The 24,140-nt window shown below is 35.3% G+C and overlaps 2 protein-coding genes across 11 annotated transcripts in view; both read left to right on the top strand.

Moving 5' to 3' along the window:
• Positions 1-12,734, top strand: part of LOC100852735 (regulator of nonsense transcripts UPF3) — a 46,009-nt gene extending 33,275 nt beyond the window's left edge. The window contains exons 8-14 of one of the 9 annotated variants that reach the window (XR_009467165.1): positions 5,849-5,922; positions 6,935-7,358; positions 7,630-7,728; positions 7,826-7,950; positions 8,058-8,109; positions 11,914-12,008; positions 12,090-12,734. Coding sequence is in view for 6 of the 9 variants with exons in the window: in XM_059741328.1 (XP_059597311.1) it covers positions 5,849-5,922; positions 6,920-7,358; positions 7,630-7,728; positions 7,826-8,034 (821 nt within the window). In the remaining 3 variants the exon portion in view is untranslated. Of the gene's footprint in view, positions 1-5,848; positions 5,923-6,919; positions 7,359-7,629; positions 7,729-7,825; positions 10,998-11,913 lie in introns of those variants that run through there. The other 8 variants (XR_009467164.1, XR_009467163.1, XM_059741332.1 and 5 more) reach the window with 8 other exon arrangements.
• Positions 12,735-13,336: 602 nt separating this feature from the next.
• Positions 13,337-18,601, top strand: LOC100262553 (prolycopene isomerase, chloroplastic). 2 transcript variants are annotated; one of them, XM_010659668.3, is made up of 9 exons: positions 13,337-13,739; positions 14,358-14,581; positions 14,874-14,984; positions 15,397-15,450; positions 15,604-15,891; positions 16,586-16,777; positions 16,863-17,021; positions 17,564-17,800; positions 18,115-18,601. In XM_010659668.3, exons 1-9 carry the CDS (start codon positions 13,607-13,609, stop codon positions 18,427-18,429), a joined length of 1,713 nt encoding a protein of 570 aa, XP_010657970.1. In that variant the 5' UTR covers positions 13,337-13,606; the 3' UTR covers positions 18,430-18,601. The 2 variants fall into 2 exon arrangements, with proteins under 2 accessions (XP_010657970.1, XP_010657971.1); XM_010659669.3 differs by lacking the exon at positions 13,337-13,739 and adding an exon at positions 13,762-14,263.
• The last annotated feature ends 5,539 nt before the right edge of the window (positions 18,602-24,140 follow it).

The raw sequence follows: 24,140 nt of genomic DNA, 5'->3' as shown, positions 1-24,140 counted from the left end.
TATATATATATATTTGATAGGTAAAGAAAAGACGTATATAATGAATAGAGGAAACTTAAAAAACAGTGCCCTCATAGTATAGAGGAAGTATACAGTAAAAGCCTAGAGGCATAGCCCAACGGGGAAGGGAAAGAAGCAAAAAACATCACCTGCCCTTACTTAGAGCCTAACCAATCAATGAAGCTAACAAGAGAAATAGGGCTTGTATCCACAGACACCCTAGACCTAGATTACATATTACATACAAACGGATTTTTCAATCTTTGAATCGATAACTTCTTATTGTCAAATGCTAACATGTTCTTTTCCTTCCACACTATCCAAAATATACATAAAGGGGTCGTTTACCAAGCCTTTTTATGAGCTTTACCCACAAAAGAAGAATGCCACCCAGGAAGAGTTTCCTTCACTAAACAGGAGAGACCCCAAGACAAACCAAAGAGGGAGAAAAGAAGATTTCAAATAACCTAAGCCTTTGCACAGTGAATAAGAAGGTAATCAACCGCCTCTACTTCAAAGAGGCAAAGGAAACACCTATTTGCCAAATAGTGCCCCCTCCTTTGAAGTTAGTCCAGAGTTAAGACTTTCCCCCAACATGCCTCCCAAGCGCAGAAAGCCACCTTAGGTGTCGTGTTTGATCTCTTAATGCTCCCACAAGGAAACAAAAGAGAATTTCCGAGCTCCAAAATAGAGTAGAGAGAATTGACCAAAAAGGCCTCACACCTTGCAGTTGTCTAAATCACTCTATCACCCACATCCCTCTTAATCCTATTTGCTTGAATTTTTTACAAAAAACGCTCCACCAAATCTAACTGCCAATCATTAAAGGCCTTAGAGAAAGAGGGGTCCATCCACCCCCTTCACCTTTAGGGTACCAAACATTAGCCATCCAAGCTTCCCTAGTCAAAGAAAGAGTAAATAAGGGAAGGACACACATAGTGACTCATTTCCTCACCACCCTCTAGAATCTCACTCTTTGCCCATTGCCCACTTGGAATGCCAACCTTCTACTCAAAATATCCCACTCCTTCCTAATAGATTTCCACAACCCCACATCAAACCTCTCACTCACCTCATGGGAATGCCGCCCCCATCATCTTCACCATACTTTTGATTGATGACTTGCCTCCAAAGGGCCTCTCTTTCATTGATATACCACCAACTCCACTTGCATAAGAGGGCTATATTCATCAAAGAGAGATTTCTCACACCCAAACAACCTTTCCTTTTCTCCAAGCAAACCGATTTCCACCTTACTAGATGCGGTTTATGCACAAGAGCCTTACCACCCCAAAGAAAATCCCTTTGAATCTTCTCTAATCTCAACCTCACTTGTTTTGACATGCAAAAGAGAGACATGAAATAGATTGATATGCTAGATATAGTGCTTCGAATAAAGTGAGTCTCTCTCTCTTTGAGGTGTACTTACTTTTTCACAGGGCTAGCCTTTTTTGAAATCTCTCTCCAACACCATCCCAAACCTCCACAAATTTGAAGGGAGCCCCTAAAGGAAGACCCAAATAGCGAGAACGGAGATTGCCCACTTTACAGCCCAACTCCAAGGCCAAGTCACCTATATTATGCACCCTACCCACCGAAATTAGCTCACTTTTCTCCAAATTGATTTTCAAACCCGAACAAGCCTTAAACCACATAAGAAGCCAACTCAGATAAGTCATCTGGTCTTGCGACGCCTCACAAAACACCAAAGTATCATCAACAAATAGCAAATGCGAGATCAAAATCTCATCACCACTCCTATCTCTCACCTGCCAACCAGATAAGTAGCCCTCACTATTTGCCCTCCTCAAGAGACAACTAAACACCTCCATGACAATCACGAATAAAGGGGAGAGGGGATCTCCTTGTCTCAAACCCCTCGAACTTGGGAAAAAACAAGAAGGGGAACCATTTACTAAAACATAAAACTTCATAGTAGATTTGCACCAATCTTCTCATTTAATCCATCTCTCTCTAAAGCCCATCTTTCTTAGCACTGCAAGTAAGAACTTCCAATTCACATGATCATACGCCTTCTCAATATTCAACTTGCACAAAACACCACCTTCTTTGCTTTTCTACCTTGAGTCCACAACCTCATTTGTAATCAAAATCTGTCTACCCTCCAGAAAAGCATTTTGGGACTCTGTAATCACTTTGCGCAAGACCTTTTTAAGCCTATTGGCCAACACGTTAGCCAACAACTTATATAGGCTACCCACAAGGCTGATCGGCCTAAAATCTTTCAAGTCTTCTGCACCTCCCTTCTTTGGAACAAGAGTTAGGAAAGTAGCATTCAAAGACTTGACAAATCTACCCCTCTCATGGAAGTCCCTAAAAAAACCCAAAACCTATATCTTCACAACATCCCAACAAAAAAGCCAAAACGATATGGTGTAACCGTTCGGACCTGGAGCTTTGTCCTTACCCAAATCAGAGAGAGCAACGAACACTTCTTCTTTCGAAAAAGGAAGCTCCAACCTCTCAACCTCACTACTATCTAACCCCTCAAAGGACAACCCGTCAATACTGGGTCTCCACCTCTCTTCTTTTGAAAAGATGTTATGAAATGCCCCAACCACACTAGCTTTTATTTCGTTCTCCTCAGTATGCCAACAACCACTTTCACCTTGGATAATCAATTTGTTCTACTGTGTGCATTCGCCATCCTGTGGAAGAATCTGGTGTTGCTATCCCCCTCTTTCAACCACATTTTTCTTGATTTTTGTCTCCAAGAGATTTCCTCTCTCATAACCCATTTCTTATAAGACTCTCTTGCCTCCTTTTTGGCTTCAGACTCTTCCAGGTTTAAGACTGAACCTTTCTCCTTCTCGTCCCAATACACAACTTGCCTAAGAGCTTCTCCCTTTCTAGCCTCAATTAAACCAAACACTTTTTTATTCCAAGTCTTCAATACTGCTTTTAAGGCTCTCTATTCTGCATCTAAAACAAAGCTGAAAGTCCCATTAAAATTAAAGCACACCCACCAATTCTTAACCAGTTCTTTGAACCCCTCCTCCGACCATATGTTCTCAAATCTGAAAGGAGAGGTCCCCTCCTTAGACCTCCATCAAGCAAAATGGGAAAATGGTAAGAAACCGGTTTGGGTAAAACAACTTGCATAGACCCATTAAACAGGTTGTCCCAATTATCTATCACTAAAAACCGGTCAAGTCAAGAATGGGATTGGTTATTCATCTCACCCCTCCCAAGTGAAAGGACCCCCCTACAGAGGAATTGTCCTTCAACTCCAGCTCCTCTTAACACCTCTGAAAATCTTCTCATTGTTGAAGTTAACCCTCCTCCCCTACTTCGCTCCCCAAGAAATCTTACCATGTTGAAATCCCCACTTACACACCAAAGGTCACTCCATAAACCTCATATTGCCCCAAGCTCATCCAAAAGTTCTCCCTTTCCCTACTGCAAACCGGGCCATACACACCAGTAAACACCCACAACACCATCTTCACAGTACTTGAAGCCACATGAAATTGAGTACTCCCTTATTTCCAAGCCAACTAATTCGAACACCCTTTTATCCCAGAACACAAGAATGCTACCAGCTGCTCCCCTTGAATTAATTGCACTCCAACCTAAACACCTACCCATCCCAAGGCTATGTACAAGCCCAGTAGTCATTTCTTTAATTTTGGTTTCCTACAAACACACCACATCCACCCTCTGTGATTTAATTATTGACTTTATTATCTTCCTTTTATCCCTGTCGTTTGTCCCTTTAACATTCCAGGATCACATTCTTATCTTCATTTACACCTCGACACAGAAACCCCATCGGATTTGCCAAATCCAATATCAATTCTAGCTTTTTTATAGCTCACTGTCCACTCCAATTTTTTAAGCTACCTATCAGATTTTGAAGACAGTGACTTCGCCTTTCTAGAAGTCTTGTCCTGCCCCTTTTGGTCAATTATCCCCTTCATCCACCTCAAAAGGTACAAAATTTCCTCTTCGAAACCTTTCTTCGGCATGCCAAGACACTGACTGAACTTAGCGAGGCAACTAGTGTTCCGCCTTTCATCCTGCTCCCCCACTTTCGCTTGAAAATCAGTCAACGTCGCCAAGGGCCTAGAGGAATCCAACCCAAACGGAACAATTGCAAGCTCAGCCTATACATCACTGTCCACCGAGCCACAAGAAAGCTCCTTCCGGCCCTCAAGGACTAAAGCAGCTTCTGTTGACGCTAATCGCAGAGGGTCACAGTCCACTGCCACTGCCTCAGAACCATCCGACCCACCGAAAGCCCCTTCTCTCACCATCAAAGCTTCGTTGGGACTCAAGAAAGGAGTAGAAGAGAAAGCCTAAAACCCCAAAGAAAAGAGTGAGCAGGAGTGAGAAACAGGGTACTTGGAGGCTTTCGTAGCAGCACCTCATTGGTGAGCGTCGGTCAGCCTGAAAGCGACCCCTCGACAGTCAAAGCTTCATCGGCCAACACCTCCGGCTCCTTCCCCATTGCTTCCATGAAGGTCTCTGAGGAAGCCCTAGGAGAAATGAGCCTCCCAAAGAAGACAGGGAGGATCTATTGTGATGCATAAGCAAGGACAAGCTGACAGTTGGTTATAGAAGTTCTGATAATGAGTGAACAAATGACATATTTCTTGTGCAGTATAATTCAATGAATTGTTTGTAATGAAGCGATGTTCTTGTTTTTCAAGAGGACAAGTGCTTCTGAAAGTTGGAATAGTAAATGTATAATTTCACTAGAGCCTAATATTTGTGCATATCAAGGTATAAAAATGAATAATAAAATGAAAAATTGTACCTAACTAGGGTTATTTATGGTTCTCTTTTCTTTACGGGTTCTGAAACATTGCATTTTTTAGCCCAATTAAAACCAGATTTAACCTAGTAAAGTTTGATAGAATCGTTAGTAAATGGAGCCTCTGTCTTTATTAGATTTTATTAATTGGTTGGACACTTTTTTGATGGGAGAAAGATGCTTTTTGCAACTCTCTCATTTTCTTTGCCAGTTTGGCGCCTTTTGTAAACCCCATGTGTACTTTGGTGCATGCTCTTTTTTTTTTTTCTGTGAATTGTTGTTAATAATATTCTTATTTATCCATCAAAAGGAAAAAAAAAAAATAGAATTCTTTAGAGTAAAACATCCTTCTTGTTGCAGTTGACTTCTAGCCTGTTTGGAAGTGATTCTAGAGGGTTAGTAGCGCTTCCTAATGCATGGGAGCACTTTCCTTACAAAAATTAGGCTTTTTGCATAGTTCTAAAAATCTAGAGAGCAGAGAATCACTTGAACTGATTCTTAGATTAGTACTTGATAGGTGCTTCTTCTGAAAAGTGCTTTCTGTTATGTAAAACATTGCCGAAAACATTATGAAAAACACTTTATGGTTTATATGTAAACACTAACTGATTCTTCAGGAAAGTGTTTCTCATAAAAGCACTGCTAAATCATTACACACTAAAATCACTTTTACCAGAATCACTACCAAATGAACCCTTCTTCTAGTTGTCATGAAAAATATGTCTGCACATCAAAATTTGTGAAAACAAAAGAAAAAAAAAAAATCATTAATGATCAGTATAGCCTTTAATGCAAGATTTTGGGAAAAAAAAAATCATTAATGATCAGTATTGCCTTTAATGCAAGATTTTGTGACACCCAATCTTCTTTTCCCCTTCTGTTGACAAGTAATTGGTAAAAATTTTATATTTCTCCCAATTCACATCTTTAGAATTTATTGGTAAATACCATATAGATTGATTATTATATATATATTTGTTGTGTAACAACTTTGTTCCTCTTCCAATGTATGATTTCTTATTCATAATGTTCTATTTGTTTGTTCACCACTGATGGTTCTGCTTGTTTCAGGAGTTTCTGGAGCTGTTGATGCTGGGAAGAAGAAAGTCCTCCTCCTGAAAGGAAAAGAGAGAGAAATTTCTCATGTAAGCATTTTTAAAAAAAATTAAGATTTATGTTTTTCATATAATAGAAATTTAAAAAATTAAGATTTTTTAAAAACAGTAATGAATTATGGTTTATTGCTTAATATCTGTAATAGAAGTTTAAGAGCCCTGTAAACAAGATTATCTAGGTCTGTTTGGTGGATCAAACATTAATGAATTCATTATAACTGCTGAACTAATTGGGAATGCAAATCGATAGAGAGGTTTCTGGATTTATGGATGATTATAGACATCTCATTATGAGATTTGATGGAAATGAATTTAGATTGAATCTTTTTTGGAAAAAGGAACATAGATATCTGTATGAAATGACATGGATATAATTTACAGTTCACTAGATAGTTACTATAGTGAAAAAGCTCTCCTATTTGTTTATCACTGCACCAGTCCTAGTTGTTGAAGTGCTTTTTCCTTTTATGTTGGTGCTGTTTGATGGCTTTCATATCCTTACCTTTTCATATTAGAAATATCCAATCCTATTGTAGTTGTCATTTACTGACTTATATTACCGACTTACAAGCTAAACTATATATTCCTCTTTTCCTTTAGAAGTTTATATATGTTGAAAACATCATTTTTGGTGTTCTTAGAGAATTTCTTATTGTTTTCTTTCTGAGAATAATTCTTGGGCATCAGTATCTACTGCATAATCATATTACAGATAACTTGCATTCACAAAGTTATGTTCTCATGTGCAAATGAGAAGTTTATATAACTGGTGCCTACCAAAAGGTGGTGCAATGTAGATGTAGGAAGGATTCAAGGAAGCTTGAAACAAGAAAGAAAAGAAGCCAGGGCCACATTTTGTTTTTCATGAGAAGAATTGAGTGTGTTGTGTATTGTAAATATGTTTGAACGTTAAAGTCATATATGCCATTTGTAGTATATGTAAACTTTTGACTCTTCACATTTCAATTGATCTCCATCATAGTTTCAGTATGGAGTTTCTAACTATATGCATTGTTTAATTATATAGCATTTACTGCAGCAGAATGTAACATCACCAGTAAAGAATATACTTGGTGCAAATGCTCCCAAGCAGAATCAGAGACGTGAAGGTAGTGGAAGGATAATCAGAAGCATACTTTTAAACAAGGATGCACGTCAAAGTCAATCTTCTATGTTCCAGACGGAGCAACAGTCCCAAGCCTCTAACTTAGAGAAGGAGAAACGACCTCCTCGCCCTCCACACATTCAATTGGCTTCAAAGGAGACAAATGGAGCTCAAGATGACAAGGTTGTTGGGAATGATGTGCATAGTTTTGTCAGTGAGAAGCAGGACAAACGTACAAGAAATAAGGATAGACCTGACCGTGGTGTATGGACTCCTCTTCGCCGTTCAGATGGATCACATGCAAGTGATGAGTCTTTGTCATCCTCTGCTTCTCAACCTACATCTTCAGATTTTCCTGAAGGTCTGACCATTCAACATAGATCTCATGGGGTTTGTAAGACTGGGGACATTGTAGTGCATAGTGTGACTAAACAAATAAATTGAAGTAATCATCCTCCGTCACTATCACTATCAAATTCCTCTGCAAGCACACATAATACACATGAGCACACATAAGAGAAAAAGACAAAACAGAAATGTTATACTTTCAAATTCTATAAACCCTTCTGTTGCCTTAAGCAATCGTGAATTAGTCAATCATTGTAACTTTTCTTCTCCATAATATATTTCAGGAAGTCATGGAGAAATGAGATCTGACATGTCAAATGCAAGGAGTGGTGAAGTCAAAGCACTTGGAAGTGGACGTGGTGGCCATTCTGCATTAGATAATGGTGAGTTTTTTCGCTGCAATATTTTTAGCTACAAATTCTACTTACTCTTGGCATACATATATATTCACGGTTCTTGTTATTTGCATACCCTATGTAGGATCCCATAAACACAGTGGTCGCCGTGGACCAACACACAGTGTAAAGGATGCTGATGGCTCTTCAATTGTAAGTGAGGGGAAGCATTCAAAAAGAGGAAGTGCTCCTGGATATGGTTCCCATGAGGTGCTTGGATTTAATCTTTTGCCTGTTAAACATGCACCATATTTTCTATGTTATGCCCATATATTTTGTGCTAATAAATTTTGAGTCCTTTCAAATGTATATGTCAGAAACAAGTGTGGGTTCAGAAGTCAAGTTCAGGTCCTTAGACTTCCTTAAAAGGTGAGCTTTTATTCTTAAGAATAATCTGTGTTTTTATGTCATATATGTGATACAAAAACATAGATGTTAATTTCCAAATTAAATTGATCAAGAAATACTGAACAAATGACTTAATTGCCGTCATATTAAAATTTTCATTTCTCAGAGCAAATATCAAACTTTCAAAAAAGTTTCCAATTTCCTATCCCATTGTGCATGTTTTGGTCATGTGGAAGAAGAGGAGCCAAAGATCATTTGAAAGCAAAGAAATGTTTGATCAAGCACTAAAATTCATGGCTCTTTTTAATCTTTTATCATGGGTTAATATGTATATAGATGGGGGTTCCCTAAGCCTAATAAATTTTATAGATTTGTTGTGGTCTTTGTGAAGGGGCATTTTTTGTCTTGTTGCCCCTTCTTTTTTTGCTTTGCCTTTTGGCATTCTTTGTACATGACCCATGTTCTTTGGTGCACTCTTTGTTAGGTGCTGTTGATATATATTTTTTTGTTTTCCTATCAGAAAGGAAAAAAAAAAAAATCAAATTTACTGATAATTGGATGGAAAAAAATTCCTTAGAATTTCAAATATGTTTGATCCTTATTGGAGTTTTCAGGAAAAGTATCTGGCATGATTGGTAATGGTAGGTGAAAAAAGTCCTTGCTTGTTATTACATTATCTTTATTGCTCATTGTTTTTCCTTTTTCTGCCTTTTGAAGCACTTTATTTACATACTGTCTACTTGGGTTAGTCCCCTGTTCTTTTGCTAGGCACCTGTTAATATATTCTTGATTTGCACGTCAAAAGGTTGATATAAAATGAGGTCTTACATAGCTTTTTCTTAGAAATCAAAATATGAGGCAAAATATCTGTGGTCAAATGTTATATGATAGACTGTTTGATTAGTCCTTGGTGGAAGGATAGTTTCCGAGGTATTTCCTTTTGCTGCAAAGTGAATCTTATACATTAGACACATGTCAGACTAACATATGTAGCACCACATGTTCTAACTGCATCTGTGAGATGTGATTATTAGGAGTTTAGTGCCCTGGAACTTCATGAGCAATTTACGAATTTTCACTCTATTAAAAAGCCAAAAGCTATTACATCCAATCACCTGTTCACCCAGCTGGTTAACACTTGGTCTGCTAAAAGCAACTGGATTGAGCAGATCACAGTGGTTTTTACGAGGTGACAGTTCAGTTGTTGGACCGGCTGCTTTGTCTGTTTTTATGACCATAAATTTATTCCCTAGTATTTGTATTTAGTAATTTTGAGTGCTTCGTCTTTCTTTTCTCTGTTTTTCTTTCTTTTTACTGCTTTGGATTTTGTAGTTTGTCCCTCTTATAGGTTTCTATCCCTAGGCAATAGCATTCAAGGATTATGCTCAGCAAAATAGAAAGGGCCTTCTTGAACCTTCCACAAGTGCAAAAACTTTCTATTTGATAATGAAACTGGTATGACTGGCTTGGAGAATCCCAACTTGTGTTCCTTCATGATCCTCCATTTAACTGACCTGGAGTTTCTAGAACACAACCATGAGCATTCAGAGAACCAATTACTTGTAAAGATGATCTATCTTATGAAAATGAATTGCACACTAAATTCTTGATGTATGTATTCGTCAAGAAAAGGGGATACCAATAAAAGATCAAAGATCCGCTCCAACTTCTTGTAATTTGAAATTGGGGAGAGATACAGAATGAAGAAAAGAACAAGATGGTGATTTTACTGAAGTACAGAGAATTTATTGCTACTGCTCAAATTTTCTCTCATACTCCTTGGTGACTAAACTGTAGAGAGCTTTTGAAGAATCCTATCTCATAAGGTCCTAAGCTGGAGTGATTCTATCAGTCATGTAACCGAAAGAGTAGCTAAAATGGCACTAAATGAGAGTACTTATTTTTTGTCCTCTTTTCTAAATTCTCTGAAAGTGATGTCCAGGAAGTTGGGTATTTCAGAGGGAGCTGCCCAACTTATCCTTACAAAAACAAACGGTTGGTTAATTTGTTTCCTTTGGAGTCCCCAAATAGGTTGTGTTAGGTCTATCTGATTTGGTGGATGACATAATTAATTCTTCAAAAATGACCTGAAGTTGCAAAATTTTCTGCACTGAGTACTAATCAGGGAGTCTTGCTGAAATGTCAATGAGTTTGAACTGAGTGTCAAGTAGACATGAAGACAAACTTATCAAAAATAAGAGTATACATGAAGACAACAGGATCCAAGCTGGGTGTAAAGAGACATCAAATTGACACAAACTAACAATTTCCCAGTTCCCTCTCTCTGAAAATCTGAGAGAACAACATAGAAACAAATGCAACTAGTAGTCACCATACACAACTTTCTATCGCCTCAGCCTGTGACTTAGTCCTATTAAACTTTAGTCCTCTCCTTATGAACTGACCAAACATTTTCAAATTGGAAGCTCTGTGCCTAGTTGATTGGCCGAGACTGGGGGCCTGGTGGCTAATACTCAGAATCAGTTTCTCCATAAGGTCTTTAGGAGCCAAGTGATCCTGCATTGTATGGATGAAACAGGGGCTTATATTGTAGAGATGATATGCAAAGGAATAAGCAAGAGAAGGGGGACAGACTAGTAGGAATTTGAAATATATTGAAGGATCATCTCAAGAGAGAGATCAAGCTGTTTTGGGTTAGTTAGATGAATTTTGTTCAATTTAATTTCAGCATCATCCTTTTCTTTTTCAAATTTATGCATTCATATGTTTCACTACATTGCTCCATGTCCTTTTTGTGTTCCTTGGTCAGTGCAATGCCTTCCTTCTCGTAAAAGAGTACTGTTGTAGTGGAAAATGCCATCATCAGAGGAAATAGCCACCATTAAAGTGGAAATCTGCAAGAAAGTTCCTTATTATCTTGTTTGGTTGTTGTGAGAAATGCATGAAAAGGAAATTGAAATTTTTGAACCTTAGATTTTTTGGATTGTTGTATGGGTTTTCACAGAGAAAAGAGCATTGCATTTAGTGAAAGTGAAGAAGGGACTTGATACTTCGCATATGAAGCCACATGCTGTGTTTTGACTCTTTATCAATATAATTTGCCTCCAAACTCTTTTTTCCGCAAAGGAGACTTTTGTTTGGATGTTCAAGTTAATAGCATTAAACAAAATATCTTTTATTATCAATGCATTTTTTATTTTTTATTTTTTTTCTGATGAGAACGCAATTTTTTTTTTTAATACCATACAATGATAAATGGGTTGGTGACTTGTATTAGGAAATGTCTTTTTTTGGGCTTTCTTCTTCTTTTTCTTTCTTTTATTTTGTTAAGAAACAAGAAAGTATTGTGTATAGAAGAGAAGAATTGCAAAAAGGGACAAGGGATCCTTCAAAACAGAGACAGAAAAAAGAGAAAAGAAATAAAAAAACCCACCAAAAACAATGCACTTAGCAAAATTATGGCACAATGAACTCAAAGGAGGAGGATGATCCCCAAACAATTGGAGGTATACCTTATACTGTTCCATCTTGGTGAGCTTATTGGCTTCCTAGGATTCTAATATGGACAAGCAAGAAAAAAAGGCTATTCCAAAACTATGCTGACGGTCATCAGCCAAGGGTGTGGGGTTCCTATGCTGATATCAATTTACAAGCAAAGTTTCATTCCTTCCAGAATTTTAGAAATAATTTCACTGGAACTGCTGCATGATAAAATTACTGGAGCTCTGTCATGATAATTGAGGCTTTCTACTATGCTGTTTCACTCATGCCCTCCGTATCTTTTTGCTGACTTGGCCAATGTTCCTGACTAATCCTGTATGGCTTTTTGTGGAAATAATTGATTTTGGTTTCTTGTCTTATCAGTTTCTATGCAGTGAAATACTTGGGTCCTTTACCGTTTTGGAGCATGCATCTGCTAGTGAGTGGAGACTCTCTTTTTGCTAGGCAGATGATCAAATGTAAGCAAATTTTCAACGGCAGGGTAAGAGGTTCCTCTTGGAAAACCCTAGAGGAAAATTAAGTTGTTCTGGATGATGCAGATATTGATGTATCTACTACATGCTGATTGAAGAAACTCTGGTGTTCATCAAGGATGGCTCGGAATAGGAAGGAAAAAAAAAAAGAAAGAAAAAGATCATTGTTATAATGATATATAACCCTCAATTTTCATCAGGGTGTCCCTTTGATTGGGTTCTGCTTGCCAAAGGAGCTATGGGTGTCCTCAATCTTGCCATGACTCAGCTGGGTATCACAAAACTCTGGGTTTATAGATGGGTTTCTTCCTTTAGTTAAAACTGTAAATATGATACCAGAGAGATATGTACTGCTTGGTTTCTTTTAGTCCCTATATGCTGTCTTGTTGAGCAGGCTGCCATTTGGGTTTGGAGTGCATTTTGTCTATAGCCTCGGGTAAATATTAGCGCTCCTCTGTAATTATGCCTGTGTTGAGGAGGAAAGCTGGAAGTTGTCAGTATGTTTTTCTTTGAATGTTTTTGACTGATCACGGTGCAGTGACTTTAGGAGAGGCTTGGAGGAAAATGTTAGGGCACCAAAAGAATCTCATTGGTATCTTTTAACTTTTGGGTGTGTGCTTTATGGTGTTTTTGGATGGAATGAGACATTGCAGACTCTGCTTTAATGCTATATATAACCTGTAACCCTTCTCATGGTGCTGCATTTATCAATAGTTGTGCTACACTAAATCTCTCCCTTTGTAGATATGTGGCTTATTTCATTTAGTTTATGGTTAGATTTTTCCACGCTAGCCTGCTTATTTGGTTTGTCATGTGAGAAGCTTGGATGCAGTATGGTTTATCCTTTGCCCCAACTGTAACAGATAACAGAAGAAAGGTTCTGCTTTGGCTTTAGATTGAACTATGTTAAATCATAAACCCTAAACCCTAATGAATTGGTGGAGGGGAGAACTACTTGCATTTAATCCCCATTTATTTGAAGAAAAAGAAATCTAAAAATTGGCAAAATAAGGCTTATTTTGGGACTTTTGACCAATGTTTTGAAAACCCTACTAATGTTTTAAAAACCGGACTAGTGGATTCCAACCAGATGCTATCCCAATTAAACCAGTTATTCGCAGGTTGAACCAGCTGATCGTATGGACCCGTTTGGGCCGTCATCCAAATTAAACCGGTTATTTGATGATTGAACCGGATGATCCGGGTCCTGTTTTGGCCCAACATTCTCAGTTTCAAAATCTTGTTTGAAGTGAAAAGCTAAAAGGGAAGAATTATGTGCATTTTAAATCACATTTTTTCGAAGGAAAAGCAGCAATAAAGAATTGTCAAAATAAGGCTGATCTTGGTTCTTTCTAGTTTCTCAGCAACCAAACGGACCGAAGAGTCCAATCCATACACATGGATGACTAATGTGAGTGGAAGTGTGAAGTAACGTGGCTAATTTCAAACTACAAAACCCACATCCAAGTCCCTCCCTCAGACCCATCTTTGCCTTCCAATCTCTCTCTCTCTCTCTCTCTCTCTCTCTGTGAAATCATACAAATGTGTATATTTTAGAATTGTTTTCACCTCTTTAATCTTCTATGGCTTTGCCCATTTTCCCAAATTTCAGTATCAATTTGAAATCCAACACCAAACCCATTTTGGCGCGAATTTCCAACGGCTCAGTCCCCGCGACTGCCTCTCCATCTCCCAAACAATACAAACCCTTTCAAGGTCTCTCTCTCTCTCATATGCATATGGGTTTTTAGAATACAATGTTGGGTTTTGTTCTTTGTTTGGCTGTCGGATTGAAAGCTAGTATTTTCAGAATTAAAACATTGAATATGTGAGCAGGGGTTTCAATTTTGTTGACGGCAGATCTTAGAATGAGTTTTAGTTTCTGCAGAATTCAAGCAAAAATGGGACAACTTAATTTTTCTTGGGATAAGAAATGTCTGCTCAGTTTCAAACCACAAATTTAGTTTTGCTAGATGATGATGAATAATGCCTGGAGAAGATGGCAGATTCTGCATAACCCTAAAAATGCAGCTTAGCAGCTATTTGAAGCTATGAATTCATCGTCTATGGGGTCGATGGATCAGTTTTTATTTGATTCCTAGAAACATAACCATCTCTAGAAGACAGAAAATGGATTCTATTGCGTGAAATTCAAGGATTTTTCTTCCATCACCCCAAATTTCTCAAAAGGGAAAGAAAATTAGGGTTTTTGAAGCACTTGGGAATGAAACAGAAGCAAGGTTGTATACTTTACAACAATTAGATAGCTGGTGTTCCTAAATTTTAGGTTAGATTGAAAGGAGACATGATAATCCAATCGTGATTGATGTGCAGGTAAGCCAGAGGCCGATGTTGTTGTGATTGGGAGCGGTATAGGTGGACTGTGTTGCGCGGGTCTTTTAGCTAGGTACCAGCAAGATGTTTTGGTGTTAGAAAGCCATGATCGACCTGGAGGTGCTGCTCATTCCTTTAAGATCAGAGACTATGAATTCGACTCGGGTCCATCTCTATTCTCTGGGTTCCAGTCAAGAGGCCCTCAGGCCAATCCCCTAGCACAAGTAATTTGTTCCATTCCAGTTTTTCCACTATGTTTGGTTCTGAAAAGTTTTTGAGAGAAAGAAAATAAAGAAGAAAAATAGAAGGAAAGAAAAAGGGTAAGAAAGCAGTATGCTACTTGTATCGAACTATATCTTTGTCTAACTTGTAATAGTATTGGTCCATTGTTTACCCTAGAAGGACATTTCACAGAATTGTTATAATTAGACAGTGCTACAAATTAAAGGTCTTAGAAAATTTTACTTGTGGATCTATATCTGATGACTCAAATCACCATGTTTGTATGATTTGCAGGTTCTTGATGCATTAGGTGAGTCAGTTCCATGTGCCAACTACGATTCATGGATGGTTTACATACCTGAAGGTGAATTCTTATCTCGCATTGGCGCCACAGAATTTTTCAAGGTGGATTCTCATTGTTCTTTCTTTTTCTTGTTTTTGATCCATATTGTTAGCATAAGAACTAATTTGGGATGTTTTTCGTAGGGCAGAGTTCTAAATTCATTGGAACGTTATGCGGTCAATCTCATCATTCTTAAACATATTTAACAAAAGAAAAGAAAGAAAAAGAAAATAAACCTCAAGGATATATAGATACTTGAGTGACAAAGAACAGTAAAGAAACTGTGAAATCTAACGACTTGCATTTGAGCATATCAACTTGCATAGTGTTCAACATAGTACCTTCTAACCTCTTCAATATGATCATATTGTTTCAATGTGATTGCTTTCATTATATTGTTTTGGGCTCTGAAGTTTAGGTTGTTCCTAACTGCTTTTTCTTTGTCTATTTGCCCCCTTTTTTGTGATTACTCAGGATCTTGAGAAGTATGCAAGTCGGGATGCTGTGCGAGAATGGCAAAAACTTCTTGTAAGTTCCAAGAAACGTTTTTGGAAGTTCAAAAAATTAATTAGCAGATAGGATTGTGGAATCTCTTGATAATTCGTAAAACAAGTTTTTGCTTTCATGTTTCTCTTCTGTTGCCTCTTTATCTCTTGAATAAGAACTGCAATTCTTCCATAGGATGCAGTACTTCCGATGTCTGCAGCTGCAATGGCTCTGCCTCCTCTATCAATCCGGGGTGATTTGGGCGTTATTTCCACTGCTGCAACTAGATATGCCCCCTCGCTCTTGAAATCATTTGTTCAAATGGGACCTCAGGGAGCTCTTGGTGCTACTAAACTTCTCAGACCCTTCTCGGAAATCATGGATTCACTGGACCTGAAAGACCCCTTTATACGAAACTGGGTGGATCTCCTGGCTTTCCTGCTAGCAGGGGTGAAATCTAATGGTATACTCTCAGCAGAGATGGTAACTATTATGACTATAATATACACTCTTAGCATCTGTTCCTCTGGTTTGTTTTGAGTTTTGCATTTTAATCTAGAACTAATTACATGTGCAAACGGAAAAGAAAGTGCTAATTAATTACTGAAATTCTTGTACGTGAGTTTTTGGCATACACAATATGTAGAACAACATACTTTACCATGTAAGGTTACTTGCTGGACGTTCACTTATATGATGCTTTAACCACTCATTCTCATGGTCTTGTTAAGAGATATATTAGCGCTTTTCTCGTGAAAATTGTAACTGTGCATCAGTAAACATGTCAATACTTGATTGCATCGAGGATTAAATATTTAGTTATAATTATTAATCTATGCACGTTTGGTTTCACATTTGAGAGATAAGTCTTACTATTAAATGCAAATCTATGCTGCTAAATAGGTTTGGTGTCCTTACCTGGTCTGTTGAATTAAACTTCAGAAACTGATGCAGGACATTTTTTATTTTTATGTCTCCATCTTCATATCACAAAGTAATATAGTTCATGCATTGCCACTTAAATTTCATGACCTAATCTCATTTCATGCACTTCTACTTTACATTTCCCTGTTATTACACATGAGTTTGATTTTTTTTTTTAAGTAAGATCGTATTAAACAACTCTTGCTATGGATCTAACTGGTGATATGATATCTTTATTCTGCAATATTTTCAGGTTTACATGTTTGCAGAATGGTACAAGCCAGGTTGCACTCTTGAGTATCCTCTTCAAGGAACCGGGGCAGTGGTTGATGCACTTGTCCGGGGGATGCAGAAGTTTGGAGGGCGGCTATCTCTTGAAAGCCATGTTGAAAAAATTGTTGTTGAAAATGATCAAGCCATAGGAGTGAAGCTAAGAAGTGGTCAGGTAATAAATCAAGAACCTAGAACTGATCTATGTTTAATTCTACGTTACTTATCTTGTCATAATTAAAAACTAATCTATGTTGCAGTTCATACGTGCTAAGAAGGCTGTTGTCAGCAATGCATCTATGTGGGACACTTTGAATCTGTTACCTAAGGAAGTAGTTCCTAAATCATATCAAGACAGGATTAAGACAACCCCTCAATGTGAGTCATTCATGCATCTCCATTTGGGTTTTGATGCAGAGGTGAGCGGTCACAGCAGCCAAAACTGGTTAATTATTCATTTAAAGAAAATCTTCATTTTATCACTCCTACTATTGGATGTTCTTGTCAAATCTATTGGTGGGCAACTCTAAACTTGTGGAAGATCTGTGTTCATGCCAAATGTTTCCTGCATGAATTCAAATCTACAAAGCATGGGCACAAATGCCTGTACAGGATACTAAAGCACATATTCATCCATATCAGAGACACTTCTAATATCAGAGCATCTCCTCCAGGAACATCTTTAGGGTCTATATTTATAATATTCATGTGCATTGATAAACACCAAAAAAACATGCACATGGATGTGTATGTGTGTGTTACGTGGTACATGAATCGTATTTTGTATTATGTGTATGATATCACTGTTCGATGGAATACGCCATGCAATCTTCTTCCTCTGTGGTATGAAGATTTTTCTTATTGTTAGGTAGCTTCATGACAAGCTCTTACAGGCCTCTGCTTTGGATAGAAACTCCCCACATCTAAATAACTTTGTTCCAATGTTTGTCTTATTAACCAGGGCATACCAGAGGACTTGGGAATTCATCATATAGTCGTAAACAATTGGGATAGAGGAGTTGACGCTGATCAGAATGTTGTTTTGATATCTGTACCTAGCGTACTTAGTCCCAATCTTGCACCTCCTGGGAAACATGTGTTGCATGCTTATACACCAGGAACTGAACCATTTGAACTCTGGGAAGGACTTGATCGTAGAAGTGGTGAATACAGAAAGCTCAAAGCTGAAAGATCAGAGGTGATTAAAAGAATTTACTGGCTTTAATTGTTGTTGGTTTTTCTCATACTGTTAACAATTTATGACAACTCATAATTCAAAAACTTAAAAGAATTGATCCGATTCAACACATGATAATCATACAAGTGGATTTAGAAGAACAAGAAAATGGAGCTATTCACTTAGATTTCTTTGAACCTTACTGAGCTGACTGAAAAGAGCGGCCCTGGTTATGTTAACTTGAGCAACTTGACATGTTTTAATGAGAAGACAAAGTATATCAGATAGCTAATTTTTGTTAAGTGGAGTGTTTATGTGATTTGTATGTAAACCAGGTAATGTGGAGAGCGGTGGAGCGTGTACTTGGTCCAGGTTTTAAACAGGAGAAGTGTGAAGTGAAGTTGGTAGGAACGCCATTAACACATCAAAGGTTTCTCCGAAGGAACAGGGGAACCTATGGGCCAGCCATGCAAGCTGGCAAAGACACCTTCCCAGGACATTCAACTCCAATCTCACATCTCTATTGCTGTGGAGATTCTACATTTCCCGGAATTGGAGTCCCTGCAGTAGCTGCCAGCGGTGCCATCGTTGCTAACTCCCTGGTTTCTGTCTCTCAACATTCCCAGCTTCTTGATGCCATTGGAATTTGACTGCCCTGGTGAGTTCAGTTTATCTTTTTCTGGAATATTCATTCATGTTGGTTACTTTCTCCGGCTTTTAGCATACCCTCTCAAACTTTGGATTCTTTCCATGTACAACAATTGTATAGCATCAGATAATGTAAATCATAACATTACATGTTTGATGAGAGTATTTGGTTGCAATTCTTTCTACCATTGTCCCCTGAAGCCATACTAGAACATTCCCACAACCCTTTCCCGTTGTCTCTATTGATCAAGACACTCGTCTACTTGTTTGTTCTTGAAGCATGTCCTTTTTTTGGGTCATCAACAGACTAATCTGTATTATTTAATGATTTATGAATACAATATAAATTATATGCGTATTTTTTGGGTAATAATGTGTGCTGCTTCATTATTGATATTGCATGTGTCTTGTTTCCCCCTTCGGTTTTTCTGAAAGAGTGGGGCTTTAGTGATCGATAGATGTAGATAGGGTCTTACAAGCTGCCAAACTGATCCAGGAGAGATGAGTTCACCTATTTCTGGTGGTGGGCACTGGCGGCTTGACTCTTCTTAGGCAGAGTAAAAGCTTGCGTGGTTTAGTTATCAATGATCTTAGAAGCTTAACCTGTTAGGATTTAGATCCATAATGTATATCATGTTCTAACAAGTATGATGGGTTTCTATGCAAGGACAGGTTGTCATTTAGAAGAAAATACTTGAGGGGGATGTTGTCTGATTATGATAACAGTTTCTAGGTGGCTTTCCATTGCCAAAATCATGGTTATAGTTGTACTTTAGATACTATTAGAGTTGTTTGAGAAAGGTCCTAGTGAAATATGATCGATAACCCAAAAATTCAGTTTGAATTTTCTTGAAACTCAGGTGCTGGTTATGAAGACAAGAACCAGAAATGATGTTTGACTCATAAACAAAATATGTAGACAAAAAGGTAATGGAATTGTTCAGGATGATAGGTACTCCCAGGAAGTGCTTTTTCCTGTTTCCCTTTTGTACAAGTTCTAGGTCCATTTCTTTTAATAACACATTGCTTACTCTTAACCCTAATTGCCTCTTGATCATCACATCTTATATCCTGAGGTTAAAACTTAAAACTAAACGAAAGATTCTTTTCTAATACTAAGCTTAGTCACAATTAGGTTCTAAAAATATAATCATGTGTATGAAGAATATAATCAGACGTACGAAAAATATGAAGAAGGTAAGAAAAAAATAGTTATTGTATAGATGACAAAAGTGATTGGATACAAAAGAATGTGATAAGATGGTTATCGTATAGATGAAAAAAGTGATTAGATACAAAAGAATGTGATCAAATACGAACGATATGATCAAGTACAAAATTTACAAAATTGAATTTTTCATAATGGTATTTTGAAATTAGGGTTTTCATAGAACTTGATTGAGTGAGATGGCCACTTGCACTTGATGATGGGTATTTATTCAATTTTGTTGAACAAGTGGCCATTTTGTTTCCCCTTTTGTCAATTGGGTTGGTGGAGTGGGGAAGAGGCTGTTCAATAATTGGCACATGGAAATGGTCTTTTTTTCTTTTCCTTTTCTTTTTTCCTTTTTGGGTATCCAAATAATTCTCATTTGACCATTTTTCTCATCATGGGTTTGATTTTTATGACCCAAAAAATCACTTCCTTCTACCCTACATTAGAACTTCAATCACTAACAATGAGTATTGACAATGGTAGGTTACTAATTGGTCCTTTTTTCCATTTTATAATAATTTTTCAAAATAGTTTTTTTTCTATTTTCTATTGTACTTATCTTTTAAATTTTTTATAAAGAAAAATTAATTTGAAGTCACATCTTAAAATTGTGGTTTAAACTATGATTGTAGTACATATTAAAAACTTTATTTTAAAACAATACTTAATTTAATAAAAATAAATAAATGGAAAAGTCATCTCAAAAGGGTGTCACACAACAATTAACATGTCACCATCCAAAGGAAAAAAGGAGGAGGCCCTCTACATGTAGTGGCATTAGGTGAAGTTTTTCAATGTGTCACACATCTCACTTTTAGGGCTTTCAATTCATATTTTTTTCTTTGGACCACCAATGTATTTGCCCACATTTGTAGCCACTACCCTACTACATGGTGCAATTCATCAAACTCAAAATTGATGGCCCTTTTTGTGGAGAACCCCCCTAACCCTAGGACATATAGTCATCATGTAACAAATTCAACATCGATTCACAAACATCGTATTAAATACTATTATCGAATTATATCTCAATCTATGGATATTATCTGTTTTAGGTCTAATATCATATAGATTTAAAATGTGTCTAAAAGTATGTTTAACAATAATTTTAGAAAGTATTTCTACTATTTTTAAAATTTGAAAAATTTTACTTTTCAAGTATTAAAATTACTAGTAACGTTTCTTAAAATCATTGTTAAGTATATTCTAAATAACTATAACTAAGATGAATCTATTACTTAGAAAATATTTGAAACTTATCTTTTAAATTTTATAAAGCTAATTTAAGAGTGATTTTAATAAAATTGTTTTTAGTCTATTATACTTTTGTCAATAATGCTTTCATTGAGGAGAGATAAGAGGTATATATATATATATATATATATATATAAGAAAAGAAAAACCAAGAAAAAAATAAAAATAGATTTAAAGTAAATAAGTTATATTTTATATATTTTTTAAAATTCATTTTATTTATTTTTCTTGTAATATATGAAAATTAAATCATTTGAAAATATATAAATTTTTAAGTGATTTGATTTTTTTTTTAAATTATTAGAAATAACTTTTAACCCTCTCAAATGACTCTTGTAATTTTCCTTTTTATATTTTTTATGACCTAAAGACTCTTTCTATGGGACCAAAACCTCATGATACTGATCACCTCACAACAGAGTAAATTTAGGGTATTATCAATTACGATATTCATACTCAGCACTATATGTCACTTATTACCATCATACTTTTTAGTATTCATCTTAATCAACTATGCTATTTTGACGAATCAAATGTTTCCTATAAGATGTCTTTATATCATATATATATATATATTCTCTTATTTTTTATATAATCTAAATAATATGAATGATTTTTCAAGATGAAAAATGCTTTTTACTTGCATGTGATGTGGATTTAAAAATAAAATTCAAAAATAAATATTTTTTATATTAAAAAATAAAATAATTTTTATAAAAGAAGTGAAAATAGATATTCCTCTTGGATAATAATGATGCCAAAGTGTAGGTTTAGGAAAAAAAAAAAAAAAAAGCAAAAGATTTATGGTGAGAGTGAGATCTTCTTTACAAAAAAACAAAGGTGACAAAAAAGTCAACAAATTGTGTGGTCCAAGATCTCCACATCATTTTGATGCTGACCTTAGTCTAACGAATCTAGTCCCCTGGGACCCACTGGCGTGCTCCGGCAATAGTATTTAGCTGCCACGTGTTAAGGATAAATCATAAAAATAAATTAATTAAAAATTAAAAAGATTTATGGTATACAACATATTATCATAAAATCAATCTTTTCATCGGGATTAATTTATATTTATTTTTATTAAATATATAATTTTTAATTACAAAATTTTAAAATTATTATTATCATTATTATTTAATAAAAATGCTTTTAAAATATGGGTTTTCAACATAAATTGCAAAAAGTTGAAAATAACAATTTTTTATTAAAAATATTAATAAAAAAGTGTTTTATGTAGTGTTTGATTCCTAAGAAAGTGATTCATTAGGTGACAGGTGGGGAGAGGAGAGTGGACAAAAGAGAACACAAGTTAGGAGAAAGCAGTTGAATCTTACCCCTCTCTCTCCTTATCTTCTTCTTCTCAATCATTTCCACATCCAATTTTTCTTTAGGGTTTTCCATGGTACCAAACTTTTCCTTAGCATGAAGAAAGAAAATTAGAATAGATAGATTTTTCCAACTTATAAAAATATACTTAATAAACCTTTGACTTAATTTTTTTTAGAAAATGTTATAAAAATAGAATATTTTTTAGAATAATTTTAAGGTATTTTTTATAAAGTATTTGGTAAACAATCGAAAATAAATGCTTAATTTTAATAATTCAAATTTTTTTTATATGATATAATTCAAATAATTCGTAACTCGATAATATTTTTTTATCGATGTTACTTATCAAATATTGTCAAAATAATTTTTTTAATCAATTTTATTATATAGTCTTCACTTTAAACTCTCTTTTTTTAATGATTAATATTCTTTTTTTTTTTAATCTATTGAATTGGACCCCAATAGGATGATTGATGATATTTGATTCAATGTACATAGTAGTAGCCCACACTCAATAATTTCACTTAATTCCCAAAGTTGGTAGACCTAATTAATCAATGAATGTACATTTTCCATAATTTCATAATTTTTTAAATAATTTCTTGTGTTTTTTTCTCTCTAAATATTGAATATAAAATTCAATTAAATCCATAAATTTTTATTTATAATATTAAAAAAAAAATTGCATAGATTCCCTCTTTTCCAAATTTTTATGGGTTGGTAGAGTATTATTTTAATTTTGATTTTTTATATTTGGAAAAAAATATTATATAATACATGGGCAAAAAAAAATTCTTTTTTTTTCTTTTCAAATTCTTATAATTTCATGTTCTTTATATCTCAGTTAGTTTCCAAATTAGGCTTAAAGCCAAAAAAAAATAAAAATGAAAATAAAAATAAATCTTGTTATTGACTTTTTTTTCTAAATAGAATTTAAATAATAATTGCTTTTGAAATGATTGCATTATTTCAAAGAAAAAATGATTAGAATGTTTCCTTTTGAAGCAATTTCGTTGTTAAATTGATTATATTTTTGGAAAATTATCATAAGCACCACCTTCAAAAACAATTTTAGTACAATTATGTTTTAATTTAATTTATTTATTTTTACATTTTTTATATAAAAATTAATTCTCATTTTACCACCAAGTTCAACATTTTTTTTTACCATTAATATATTTACTACGAGATTCTAAAATACTCTTAATAATTCTGAATATATATTTAGAAGTATTTTATCTTAAAGTGCTTCAATAATTATCAATAAAGTGTTTCTTCAAAAAAAAAAAAAAAAAATACTATTGATCATTTTTACAAAACACAAATTTTTTTTTTAGTTTAAAAATATTTTTTAAAAACACTGCAAAATGGTAAGTTAAGTCATATAAAATTATTTGAAAAATTCGATATCTCATTGTTGTGTTATATCTCGATCACATTTTTCATATATTAACTATATTTTTCTCGTATTTTAATTACATTATTTATATTTGATCGGGTTTTTAACGTGATAGTGATATTTATTTACACGTGTCGAAGTGAGATTAGATTAGGTTTCAAAGTGTTATAAAGAAGTTTTCAACAATAAATTTTATCAAAATTTTACCTCTCTTACAACTATGAATATTTTGAAGGGAAATTCATAAAAAATATTTTGACTAAAGAAAATGATAATTTTAGATATTTATCGAAAATGCATTGTTAATTAAGTGATACCATAAGAACTCGATTGGTTAATCCATCACCCGCGGGTGAACAAAGCAAACTCAAATGGTTTTAGAAGACCATGGGCAGAACTCGATTGGTTAATCCATCACCCGCGGGTGGACAAAGCAAGCTCCAATGGTTTTAGAAGACCAGAGGCAGAACTCGATTGGTTAATCCATCACCTGCGGGTGACCAAATCAAACTCAA

This window comes from Vitis vinifera, chromosome 12 (assembly GCF_030704535.1).
Source record: "Vitis vinifera cultivar Pinot Noir 40024 chromosome 12, ASM3070453v1".
NCBI classification, from domain to species: domain Eukaryota; kingdom Viridiplantae; phylum Streptophyta; class Magnoliopsida; order Vitales; family Vitaceae; genus Vitis; species Vitis vinifera.
The sequence above is the reverse complement of the archived record's forward strand: the minus strand, read 5'-3'. Positions and strand labels throughout refer to the sequence as shown.

What these genes read in the sequence shown, in the direction of transcription:
- LOC100262553 (XM_010659668.3), top strand. Translation starts at nt 13,607, where the DNA reads ATGGCTTTGCCCATTTTCCCAAATTTCAGTATCAATTTGAAATCCAAC. An exon ending in ACAATACAAACCCTTTCAAG is followed by an intron (nt 13,740 to 14,357) that starts GTCTCTCTCTCT and finishes ATTGATGTGCAG; the next exon opens with GTAAGCCAGAGGCCGATGTT. An exon ending in TGAAGCTAAGAAGTGGTCAG is followed by an intron (nt 16,778 to 16,862) that starts GTAATAAATCAA and finishes TCTATGTTGCAG; the next exon opens with TTCATACGTGCTAAGAAGGC.